General features: G+C 36.2%; 1 protein-coding gene across 1 annotated transcript; it reads left to right on the top strand.

The window, feature by feature from the left end:
• Positions 1 to 757: 757 nt before the first annotated feature.
• On the top strand, positions 758 to 13,167 carry LOC124508271 (olfactory receptor 4K15-like). The gene is made up of 2 exons (XM_047074671.1): positions 758 to 784; positions 12,187 to 13,167. Exons 1-2 carry the CDS (start codon positions 758 to 760, stop codon positions 13,165 to 13,167), a joined length of 1,008 nt encoding a protein of 335 aa, XP_046930627.1.
• The last annotated feature ends 585 nt before the right edge of the window (positions 13,168 to 13,752 follow it).

The following is a 13,752-nucleotide window of genomic DNA, read 5'->3' as shown; positions in this document are numbered from 1 at the left end:
GATCTCATGGTTTCATAAGTTTGAGCCCCACATCAGGCTCTGTGCTGACAGTGCAGAGTCTGCTTGGGATTCTATCTCTCCCCTCTCCCTCTGCCCCTCCCCACACTGCTGTCTCTTTCGGAAGGAAGGGAAGGGAAGGGAAGGGAAGGGAAGGGAAGGGAAGGGAAGGGAAGGGAAGGGAAGGGAAGGGAAGGGAAGGGAAGGGAAGGGAAGGGAAAATGGGGTATATGGGGGGACTTGTTTACTAATCTGAGAGTGTGTGCTGGAGGCACAGGAATCTTTGGAGATGTTCCCAAGAACAAAAGAAGTGGCAAGTATCATTTCCTTCCAGCCTAGATACACAACACCTTTGGAGAGCAGTGCAGTGCAAATACTCTCCACCTAGCTTGCTAACAGCACTCTCCACCCCTATGCTCTTTTGCAGACCCACCCCCTCGTGCCCAGTCACAGCTGAAGTTCGCCAGAGTGGCAGAAGGTCCCTTCCAGAGCACCAATACAGATCTTGTTGTCACTGAGTGTCCCGCCACACGGTGGTTTCATGCAGACTTGCCCACTGCAACAGATCCTTGACAAAAATCCATCCAAAACAGTGCCACAAGCCTGGCAATATGCAAACAGCATTCACAGGGGCCAGCAACACCCCAAGGTGATACTTGCCCCAAGAGAGAGTTAAAAACCACACCTACCAGCTCAGTAGTGGCCTGGGGGCTGATATCTGGTCTGACTATAGGCCCCACCCACCAACAAAAGCTTCTCAATGAAAGCTTCTCAACAGACAACACAGGTAAAGTACCCCAAAGTTCAGTGCTATTGCATTTCTGGCAAACACCTGGTCAGACTCAACTCAAGCCCAAGGTGGCCCCAGACTGGCCCACTAACAACAAAGGGACCAAACCTTTCCCACAACAAGCAAAGGGAACAACTGCAGATGACTGGACTGAAGGCAAGCATGGCTCAGCTACAACAGTAAGGCACATGAAACACACACAGGAGATACCCATGAAGTGCCAGGTTCTGGTGAACAGAGAACATTGTACTGCAGGGCACCAGAGGACCTCTTTTTCATAAAGCCACTGTCTTCAAGAGCTAGAGATGTAGCTAACTTTCTTAACACATAGAAGCAGATACAGAGAGTTGGACAAAATGAGGAGACAGAGGAATATGTTTCAAATGAAAGAGCAGGACAAAAATCACAGCAAGGGAGTTAAATGAAATGGAGAGAAGTAATATGCCTGATAGAGAATTTAAAGTAATGGCCATAAAGATATTCACTGGACTTGAGAAAAGAGTGGTCTCAGTGAGACCCTCAACAAAGAGATAAAAAAACATAAATAAGAAATCAGAGATGAAGAACTCAATAACTGAAGTTAAAAATACACTAGAAAGGATCAATAAGCAGAAGAATGGATCAGCAAGCTGGAGGAAAGAGTTATAGACAGTGATCAAGTTAACCAGGAGAGAGAAAAAAAATTAAAAAAGGAAAATAGATTAAGGGAACTCAGCAACACCATCGAGCATAAAAACATTCAAGTTATAGGGGAAGGAAAGGAGAAAATGGGGCAGAAAATTTATTTGAAGAAATAATTCCTTATAACTTCCCTAATTTGGGGAAGAAAATAGATATCAGATCCAGGAGGCCCAGAGAGCCCCCAACAATATCAACCCAAGGAGGTCCACATCAAGATATACAGTAATTAAAATGGCAATAAGTAGTGATAAAGAGAGAATGTGAAAGCGGCAAGAGAAAAGAAAATGGTTACATACAAGGAAAAACCTATAAGGCTATAAACTGATTTTTCAGCAGAAATTTTTCAGGCCAGAAGGTAGTGACATGATATATTCAAAGTGTTGAAAGAAAAAAAAATCTATGATCAAGAATATTCTATCCAGCAAGACTGTCTTTCAGAATGGAAGGAGAGATAAAGGGAAAAGATAAAAATGCTAAAGGAATTCATCACCACTAAATTAGTCTCACAAGAAACGTTTAAGAGGACTCTTTGAGTGGAAAGAAAAGATTATAAGCAGGAATAAAAATAAGAAGCACAAAAGCAGTAAAATTAAGTATACCTATAAAAACTATTCAAGGGATTCACAATATAAAAGGATGTAAAGTATGACACCATATGCCTAAAACATGCAGGGAGAGGAGTGAAAATTTAGTGCTTTTAGAATGGGCTCAAACTTAAGTGACCATCAACTTAATACAGATGGCTAAATGCCTAAGATGTTATATATAAACCTAATGGCAACCACAAAGCAAAAACCAGTAATATATATGCAAAAATAAAGAGAAAGGAATCCAAGTATATCATTAAAGAGACCAAACAAATTATGAAAGAGAGCAAGAGAAGAAAGGAACAGAGAACTCTTAAATTACTTTGTATATAAATAGATTTTGTATGTAAATGGACTAAATACTCCAACTGAAAGACACAGGGTGACAGAATGGATAAAGAACCAAGACCCATATATATTCTTCCTACAAGAGACTAATTTCAGACCTAAAGACATACAGATTGAATGTGAAGAGATGGAAAAGCGTTTATCATGCATATGGAAGTGAAAAGGACGCTGGGGTAGCAATATTTATATCAGAAAAAATAGACTTTAAAACAAAGACTGTAACAAAACACAAAGGAGGACAGTGAGTAATCATAAAAAGAACAATTTAACAAGAAGATATAACAATTGTAAACAGTTATGTGCCCAAAATAGGAGTAACCAAATACATACAGCAGCTAATAACAAACATAGAGAAAGTAATCAATAGTAATACAATTATAAAGGGGACTTTCTAAACAGATAATCAACAAGGAAACAGTGGCTTTGAATGACACACTGGATCAGAATGATTTTACATTCAGAACATTCCATCCTTAAAGAGCAGAATACACATTCTTTTCATTTGCACATGGAACATTCTCCAGAATAGATCAAGTTAGACCACAAAACAAAGCTTAATGAATTTAAGAAGACTGAAGTCATACCATGCATCCTTTTGAATCACAATGCTTGGAAACTAGAAATCAACACAAGAAAAAATCTGGAAAGGACACAAATACATGGACGTTAAATAACATACTACCAAACAATGAACAAGTCAACCAAGAAATCAAAAAAGAAATTAAAAAAAAATTCAAGGAAACAAATGAAAATCAAAACACAATGGTAAAAGTCTTTGGGATATAGCAAAAGCTGTTCTAAGAGGAAAGTTTATAGCAAACAGTTGGAAAAAGAACAACAAAACCCCAAAACACTGGAAGCGAGGAAATAATAAAGATTAGAGAAGAAATACATTTAAAAAAATTTTTTTAAAACAATAGAACAGATCAATGAAACCAGGAGTAGGTTATTTGATAGCATCAACAAAATTGATAAACCTTTATCCAGACTCATTGAGGGGTGGGGAGGACTCAATCAAAATCAGAAATAAGAGATGAGCAGCGACTCACCAAACAGAAATACAAAGGATTACAGGGATTGTTATGAAAAATTTTATGCCAACAAATGGGACAACCTAGAAGAAATGAAAAAATTCCTAGAAACATATAACCGAATGAATCAGGAAGAAACAGAAAATTTGAACTGACTGGTTATCTAATGAAACTGAATCAGTAATCAAAAAACTGCCAACATACAAACGACCAGGACCAGATGGATTCACAGGTGATTTCTACCAAACATTTGGAGAAGAGTTAATATCTATTCTTCTCAAACTATTCCAAAAAACAGAAGAAAAGCTTCCAAATTCATTGTAGGGCACCAGCATTACCCTGATACCAATCTAGATAAAGACACTACAAGAAAAGAAAACTACCGGCCATTATCTTTGATGAACATAGATGCAAAAATCCTCAACAAAATATTAGCAAACAACCAACAATATATCAAAAAAAATCATTCACTGCAATCAATGGGGATTTATTCCTGTGATGTAAGGGTGGTTTGCAAATCAAGCAATGTGATACATTACATCAATAAGAGAAAGAATAAAAACCAAATGATCATTTCAATAGATTCAGAAAAAGCATTGGACAAATTACAACATCCATTCATGATAAAAGCCCTCAACAAAGTAGGTTTAGAGGGAACATACCTCAACATAATAAAGGCCACAATGAAAACCCACAGCTAATATCATACTCAATAATTAAACGCTATGCACTTTTCCTCTAAGGTCAGGAACAAGACAAGGATGTACACTCTCACCACTTTTATTCAACATAATACTAGAAGCTCTAGCTACAACAATCAGACAAGAAAAAGAAATAAGAGACATCATTATAGGTAATAAAGAAGTAAACTTTCACAATTTGCACATGACATGATATTATACATATAAAACCCAGAAAGCTACTACAACTGTTAAATAAATTCAGTAAAGTCACAGGATACAAAATCAATATACAGAAGTCTGTTGCATTTCTATACACTTAAAATGAAGTGGCAGAAAGAGAAATTAAAATCACAATTCCATTTACAATGGCATCAAAAAGAATGAAATGCATATGAATAAATTTAACCAAGGAGATGAAAGACCTGTTCTCTGACAACTACAAAATACTGATAAAAGAAATTGAAGATGAAACCAATGGAAAGCTATTCCATACTCATGGAGTGGGAGAACAAATATTGTTTATACACCAATACTACCCAAAGCAATCTACAGATTTAATTCAATCCCTATCAAAGTACCGACAGCATTTTTCAAAAAATTAGAACAATCCAAAAATGTGTATGAAACCACCGAAGATCCTGAATAGCAAGAGCAATCTTGAAAAAGAACAAAACTGGAGGTATCATAATCCCGTATTTCAAGATATACTACAAAGCTGCAATAATCAAAATGCTATGGTATTGGCACAAAAATAGACACATAGAAATGGAACGTAATAGAGAACCCATAAATAAACTCACAATTATATGGTCAATTAATCTATGACAAAGGAGGCAAGAATATGCAATGGGAAAACGATTGTCTCTTTGGCAAATGGTGGTGGGAAACTGGACACCTAGGTGCAAAAAAATAAAACTGGACCACTTTCTCACACCATACACAAAAACAAACTCTAAATAGATTAAAGACCTAAATATGAGACCTGAAATCATAACGGTCCCAGAAGAGAGCACAGAGAGTAATTTCTCTTACTGGGTGTAACAGCAGTATCCTAGATATGAGTTCGGAAGCAAAGGAAATTAAAATGAAAATAAACTATTGGGTCTATATCAAAATAAAAAGTTTCTGCAGAGCAAAGGAAGCAACCAACAAAACTGAAAGACAAGCTGCTGAGTTGGAGAAGTTAGTTGCAAATGACATATCTGAAAAAGGGTTAGTTTCCAAAATATATAAAGAACTTCTTAAACTCAATACCCAGGAAATCAAATAATACAATTAAAAATGGGCAGAAGACATGAATAGACATTTCTTCAAGGAAAATGATCAGATGGCCAACAGACATAAGAAAACATGCTCAACATCACTAATTATCAGGAGAATGCAAATCAAAACCACAATGAGATACCACCTCACACCTGTCAGAATACCTACAATAAAAAACACAAGAAACAACAGTGTTGGCAAGGATGTAGAGAAAAAGAAACATCTCATGCCACTGTTGGTAGGAATACATATCGGTGCAGCCACTGTGGAAAATAGTATGAAAGTTTCTCAAAAATTAAAAATAGAATTACCACACAATCCAGTAATTTCACTACTGGGTATTACCCAAGGATTTTGAAAACACCAATTCAAACAAGTAAAAGTTTCCCTCTGTAAATAGCTTTTGTTGTTTATATAATACAAAAAGCACTAATGCTAAGTAGCATGATTACATGCAACACATAAATATGAACTATCTGTACACATCTGAAGATCTAACTGAGAACTAAGGCACATAGAATTGAAAACTAAACAGAATGCTTTAATGTAAGTAAAAACTAGGACTGCACACTGCAATAAATCAGAAGTCCCTCATGTACATAACTTAATTATTTATAGCTAAAGTTAAGCATTACAACACTAATGTAACCATATTCACTTATATATAAAAACACAAGTTTCATACATCACAAAACCTTCCATTAACACAGATGTGATATTATCAAACAAGCATCAGTATAATGCCTCTTCTACTTGTTTTTGCATATTGCTATGCAGTACACCCAAGTACACTAGAGTCCTATACCCAAGTACAATTAAAATGTTAAAGAATCTCTCTGCAAGTGGTGCTGGATACTACTAAGAAGTGTACTGCAGCCATATTGGTTATGATTTTCAATGCAGATGGGTACAGTTACATTAAGAGCTGAAGTACTTTAAAAGCTTAAAATATTCTTTCTTGAACCAAAATATTCAAAAAAAGGTACACGTGAAAAATTAACTTTTCAGACACCTTTGCAACTTAAAATTCAGATGCGTGTTATTCAGTAGAGCCCCTACATGTAAAAATAAAATGTAGTTTTAATTTTTTCTTGTAAATAGATTAATCCTAGTGCAGTCCTGTGCTACACAACAATTTGAGCAAAAAGAGTAATGCAGACATCTTCTGGGGCAGGCCAGCACAATAAGCTTCAAAGAGAGCTCAAGACCCTGCTGGCTTGATGGCTATACTCATGATAATCAGTTGCCATGCTTACCTTTCACAGAATGTCCTATTTTACAGCTTCTAGAAGACCAATTAGTCAGGCTTACATATGGCACCAAATACCAGTTTCATAGAAAGATCTGATCCTCTTTCTCGTTTTCCTCCTACTTCCAGAGAACATGTTGTGGAAATTAATAGGGTGAACTTTAACTATGGTAGAAGTAGAATGCCAGTCCTTTTCTGGTGTACCATTGAAAAAAAAATACAGGCATATAACACCAGCCAAAGATTATACCTTGATTACATTAGCAGATACTGCAAACATGAAGAGATTTCATGTATTATGTTTAGCATGTGGAAACTAAATTTTGTCCCTGTTATCTATTTCAATTTGTTGTGAAGATTTGCATCCAACTTTTTTCAGGGGAGGACATATCCGTTTTGTAGTGCTGTACCTGTCCAATTCTGCTTCTAACAAATACTCAAATATCCTAAAACACCAATTATAAGATAGACAAGGAAAGATCTGGAGAACATCAAATGAAAATAGCCATGCATCTGCTGTTTAATGTTTTCCTATGATATATTAAAATAAAAACATTTCAGTCTCAGAGGAAATAAATAAAAATGTTAATCTACAATGTCACAAGACAAACTCAAGTTTATGTACAATGTCTTCCAATCCTTCAAAGAACAGATAAGACTAGGGTATAAAAAGACTTTTCTGAGTACTCCAACTTATTTTATGAACCTATTGTTGTCTCAATACCAAACTGGATGTGGTAGCACAAATAACTCCAAAATACTACAGGCCAATGTCACTTGTAAAACTATATGCAATAATCCTACATAAAAATTAGCATATCAAACACAGGCTATGATATTCTCATATAACACATCATAATTAAGTAGAATTTATGCTAAGAATACAAATATATCCACACTGGATACTCTATTAATGGTGTTTAACAGAAAGATTAAAAGAGGAATTCATTATACATCCCCATTGTGGGGGATTAGATATTCTCTGAGTTTTTCTATTTTTCCCACTAAGGTGGGGAGTATCACTAAAAATTCAATTCTTGATGAAGTATTTCAGAAATCCCTACATGTCAAATTTTCCCTAAAACCATCAGAACATAGTGCACGTAATTGGTAATAAGAAAGACACAGGGGAAATGCCTGTGTTGTTGTTGAGAGAAAGGTAAAAGTGGTTTGGTTCTCGGACTTATGCCATTTTCCCTGTTCAACAAGCTAGTGAATATCTAATGACAAAAACATTCACCATGGGACACATCTATCCTCCCATAGTCCCAGTTCAATCCCCAGTCTAGAATGAAATAGAGAAATGATAAAAGGGAAAAGGGTGAAACAGAGAGCTGAGAGGAAGTCTGCCTAATTCAATATTTATTATAGTTATGATAGCTCAGCTCAAAAATATGTACACATTTCATACAGCTCTCTTATAAGAGAATTTGATTTGAAACTAGCCAACACTTATTTCAACATCCTTAAAAATCTTCAGATATTAAATCAGGTATGTTTTCTTTATTTTATATCAACAATTTTCTTGATCCATTTGCTTGGGATTTTCTATTTGGAAAATATTAATATGACCTTTAACTACAGAGAGAAACTTAGAGCAACGGCTTATAATATTTGGACTTACAGTTTTGTGAAAATTTCTTCGCCCTGACTGCAAAATATTTACATCCATGTTAATGTGGTACAGAAAATTTCACTTGGGTATAATGGAAAATGGTTTAAGGATCAAGTTCTGTAACATTTGAGCTGATAGTTTTGGTTCTAAGTTTTTTTTTCTTCCAAAAAATGGAGTAAAGGAGACTCTACAAAAACATACTAACATCACTTTATATTTATCCTAGTTCATCCCAGCCCAGTCCAGCACCTAGACAAAATTGGCATTCAGTAGAAGGATGCAGTGTCACTCTCTGTGAAGATTTCTGACATTTTTCTTCTCCTGTCTCCCGTATCTATTTTTCATTCACTTTCACTAAAATAAAGTTGTAATTTCATAGGTGACTGACTAAAAAACTAAAAAAAAATATGGTCAAGAAGAGTTTTACTCCCAATCTTTTCTTAAACCCATACTTTATCCTTTTGAATATTAATTCCCTTCCCCACAAGAGAATGGTCCAGGGAAGATGCCCCTTCTCACTCCAAGTGATAATTATTGATCTAAATATTCTTTGGAATGGTTCCATTTTAGCTATGTTGTCACAGCATTCATTGTTCATTCACTTGACTGTTTTTTTTCATGCTCTTTGGGGGAGAATCTCTGTAAAGTTCAATATAGCAATAACCCAGTTAGAAAATATTACCAGGGAATAAGGTTTTCCAGGTTAATAAATTTTAAGCTAGAATTTATCCCTTTAAGCAAAAAGCATTAACCATTTTGGAAAACAAAATACATATCCCCATCCTACCTTTGTAACTAGAAAGTGCTGTTATCACAAAGTGCATTTATGGTACATTTAGAAATATTTAATAGGGTTTTGCATCAACTTCTTAAACTAATTTCTCATTTTCCAATCTTGATAATTCCACTTGTCTATTCTTAAACCATACTCTTTAGGTTTCATTAGAGATTCTACTATCAGGGACTGTGAAAAGAACTTTGAAGAACTGGAATGAGTTTCTGGATTTGTTACTTGCTAGTTGTATAATATTGATCATTAACCTTTCTGAGTCTCAATTTCCTTATATGAAAACTAAGGACAAAAACTTCCTCCTCACCAGATTGTTGTGAAAAGTTTGATGCTCACATACTGCATGTAAAAACACTTTTTTTTATATATATATGAAATTTATTGACAAATTGGTTTCCATACAACACCCAGTGCTCATCCCAAAAGGTGCCCTCCTCAATACCCATCACCCACCCTCCCCTCCCTCCCACCCCCCATCAACCCTCAGTTTGTTCTCAGTTTTTTTTTTTTTGCTGTTTTATTTAGAATATTTTCTTTTTTTTAAATATATATATGAAATTTATTGACAAATTGGTTTCCATACAACACCCAGTGCTTATCCCAAAAGGTGCCCTCCTCAGTACCCATCACCCACCCTCCCCTCCCTCCCACCCCCCATCAACCCTCAGTTTGTTCTCAGTTTTTAACATTCTCTTATGCTTTGGCTCTCTCCCACTCTAACCTCTTTTTTTTTTTTTCCTTCCCCTCCCCCATGGGTTCCTGTTAAGTTTCTCAGGATCCACATAAGAGTGAAACCATATGGTATCTGTCTTTCTCTGTATGGCTTATTTCACTTAGCATGACACTCTCCAGTTCCATCCACGTTGCTACAAAAGGCCATATTTCATTTTTTCTCATTGCCACGTAGTATTCCATTGTGTATATATACCACAATTTCTTTATCCATTCATCAGTTGATGGACATTTAGGCTCTTTCCATACTTTGGCTATTGTTGAGAGTGCTGCTATGAACATTGGGGTACAAGTGCCCCTATGCATCAGTACTCCTGTATCCCTTGGATAAATTCCTAGCAGTGCTATTGCTGGGTCATAGGGTAGGTCTATTTTTAATTTTCTGAGGAACCTCCACACGGCTTTCCAGAGCGGCTGCACCAATTTGCATTCCCACCAACAGTGCAAGAGGGTTCCCGTTTCTCCACATCCTCACCAGCATCTATAGTCTCCTGATTTGTTCATTTTGGCCACTCTGACTGGCGTGAGGTGATACCTGAGTGTGGTTTTGATTTGTATTTCCCTGATAAGGAGCGACGCTGAACATCTTTTCATGTGCCTGTTGGCCATCTGGATGTCTTCTTTAGAGAAGTGTCTATTCATGTTTTCTGCCCATTTCTTCACTGGGTTATTTGTTTTTCGGGTGTGGAGTTTGGTGAGCTCTTTATAGATTTTAGATACTAGCCCTTTGTCCGATATGTCATTTGCAAATATCTTTTCCCATTCCGTTGGTTGCCTTTGAGTTTTGTTGGTTGTTTCCTTTGCTGTGCAGAAGCTTTTTATCTTCATAAGGTCCCAGTAATTCACTTTTGCTTTTAATTCCCTTGCCTTTGGGGATGTGTCGAGTAAGAGATTGCTACGGCTGAGGTCAGAGAGGTCTTTTCCTGCTTTCTCCTCTAAGGTTTTGATGGTTTCCTGTCTCACATTTAGGTCCTTTATCCATTTTGAGTTTATTTTTGTAAATGGTGTGAGAAAGTGGTCTAGTTTCAACCTTCTGCATGTTGCTGTCCAGTTCTCCCAGCACCATTTGTTAAAGAGGCTGTCTTTTTTCCATTGGATGTTCTTTCCTGCTTTGTCAAAGATGAGTTGGCCATACGTTTGTGGGTCTAGTTCTGGGGTTTCTATTCTATTCCATTGGTCTGTGTGTCTGTTTTTGAAAAACACTTTCAAGTTAAATAGTTTTTCTCACTGACATCACTTTTCTTTACCACAGTTTTTTTTTTACAGAGATTGACACTTATCATTTCTAATTATAACACAAAAATTGAAAAGTGAGAGTCTTCTTTCTTAAAAATATATAAAAAAATTGTCTTCCTTTCAGTTAAAATATTCTTGTGTTTCTAAACACAAATTAAAAAAAATCAATCTCAAATCCTTTCCTGTCTCTTTGGAAGTGTTTTCTCCATTCTTCCAAAGAAGATGCAGACAGAACAGAAGCAGAATTGATTATTTTATAATCTATCAGCAAGTTATTATCTCAATTGTGTATTATCTTATTTATTATTTCTTATTGTTAATTATCTCAATTTTTGCCTAATGAGAAAGTATGGTGTTGTTGAATATTTTTCAAATAATATACCTTATTTTAGTAAGTTAGAGAAATCCTAATCAAAGCCTACAAATTCTGTATCTTGGATATAATTACTTCCTTTGGAAGTTTTCTGCAGTGAAAAATAACATGTTATAGTTGGCCTTCAAGTGGTCTACTTTTCAACTACCTTAACTAAATCAGATCTTTGCATTTCATTGCTATAATTACCTTATATATCAATATTCTGTTCTGATGTATTTGCCATCTCTGTTTACTTATTTTCATATAATACAATGTTAGCTTCAAGGAAGTTGACTTCAAAACAGCTATCACAACTTCAGAGAAAATATGTATTAAACACTTTTAATGGTGTAGTTGTTGAGATTAAATAGTAGACAAAGGACAGAGGCAAAGGAGAACCATATTAAAAGCCACAGTGAAAAAGATAAGTAAATGCAAACTTGGTCTCTTGAGAATTCTCTAAGACTCGAAGCTGCTTGTTGGTAATCCCAAGTGGATAATGAACAGAAGCAGGGCAAGGAAGGTAGTACTAGGAAGGCAGGTGGTTTTGTAATACTGATCTGTTATTTGCTTAGCATCAGATTTAACCCACAAATATATGAAATGGAGTTGTTGATTTACTACCTTTGCACCTCATAGCTTTCCTTCATTAGTAAGGACAACTGACAGAAGAAATATCTGTCAAAATTACAGATAAACTATTTCCTAATAGGACTAGCTCTAAATCATTTTAATGTTGAGACAAACCCTTCAGTATTGTGGTCTACTTTTCTTGCTGTTGATTATAATAATCTATTAATGTTTCTCTCTGTAGGTACTTCTCTTGTAGCCTGAGACCACGGATCAAGGAAATTATTCTAGGGTGGCTGAGTTTGTGTTGCTGGGACTCTGTAGTTCATGGAAGCTCCAGTATTTCTTCTTCGTGTTGTTTAACTTCTTGTACATTGCCATTGTACTCGGCAACCTCCTCATTGTCCTCACTGTGATTTCTGAACCTGCCCTGCACACACCCATGTACATCATGCTTGGTAACCTTTCTGTTCTTGATATATTTCTAGCCACTTATGCAACCCCCAAGATGATTCATGACTTCCTTTATGAATCTAAGACTATCTCCTTTGAGGGCTGCATGGCCCAGATATTCTTGCTCCATGTCTTTGCTGGTGGTGAGATGGTGCTTCTTGTAGCCATGGCTTATGACAGGTATGTAGCCATATGCAAACCTCTCCATTATACAACCATCATGAACTTGTACAAGTGTACAGGCCTGGTGATAGGCTCTTGGGTCATTGGGATCATGCACTCCCTAAGCCAGTTAGCTTTCACTATAAACTTGCCTTTCTGTGGCCCAAACATAGTGGACAGTTATTACTGTGACCTTACCGTGGTCATTAAACTTGCTTGCACAGACACTTATGTTCCTGAACTGTTGATGCTTTTGGACAGTGGTCTCATGGGGGTGACTTCATTCTTACTCTTGCTGATCTCTTACACAGTCATCCTAATCACTGTACAACATCATTCCTCAGTGGGCAGGGCCAAGGCCCGCAGTATTCTGACTGCCCACGTCACTGTAGTGACCCTCTTTTTCGGGCCCTGTATCTTCATCTATGCCTGGCCTTTCAGCAACTTCCCAGTGGATAAAGTCCTTTCTGTGTTCTCTACGGTCTTCACACCTATATTGAACCCCATTATCTACACACTGAGAAACAAAGAGGTGAAATCAGCAATGCACAAGCTGAAGACCAGGTATGTGAGTTACAGGCTGCTTTCCCACCTGTCTCTCACAAGACTAGATTTGCTGAATTGAGCAGACAAGAAGAAACTTGAGAAAACATTGACTTATTTTTCTCTTGTTGTTACCATTGTTTTAAAAGTTACCTTATTTGTTTGAAATGATAAATATAATGTATGTTCTTTGTTATATAGTTATAGTAAAGAAATCTCACATGATTATGCAGTTTCTAATCTAATAAATTGCCTATATATGCTCCCTAAAATCAGTGACAGGATGTTTCACAAATTATTATGTAATTTAAATTTTATGAAAATAATTTCATAAAAATTTCAGTGGATATCCATATTGGATAAACAAAACAATGTTGTTTCTTTTTAAAAATGTTGATTTATTACTGAGAGAGAGGGAGAGAGAGAGAAAAAGGGAAAGAGAGAGAGGGAGGCAGAATATCCCAGGCAGGCTCCACACTGTCAGCATGGGGCCTGAAGTGGAGCGTGAACTTACGAACAGTGAGATCATAACCTGAGCTGAAATCAAGAGTTGGATGCTTAACTGACTGAGCCACCCAGGTGCCCAAAAAATGCTGTTTCTTTTATGGTCTAAAATATTCCAAGTAATCTCTAATTTAGTTCCAGTAGTAAAAACAATCCTATGAGT

This window comes from Lynx rufus, unplaced genomic scaffold (assembly GCF_022079265.1).
Source record: "Lynx rufus isolate CCGP_SWC_20201006 ecotype Redwood Valley unplaced genomic scaffold, mLynRuf1.p SCAF_13, whole genome shotgun sequence".
NCBI classification, from domain to species: Eukaryota; Metazoa; Chordata; class Mammalia; order Carnivora; family Felidae; genus Lynx; species Lynx rufus.
Note: the sequence above shows the minus strand (reverse complement) of the source record. Positions and strands in the feature narration are given on the sequence as shown.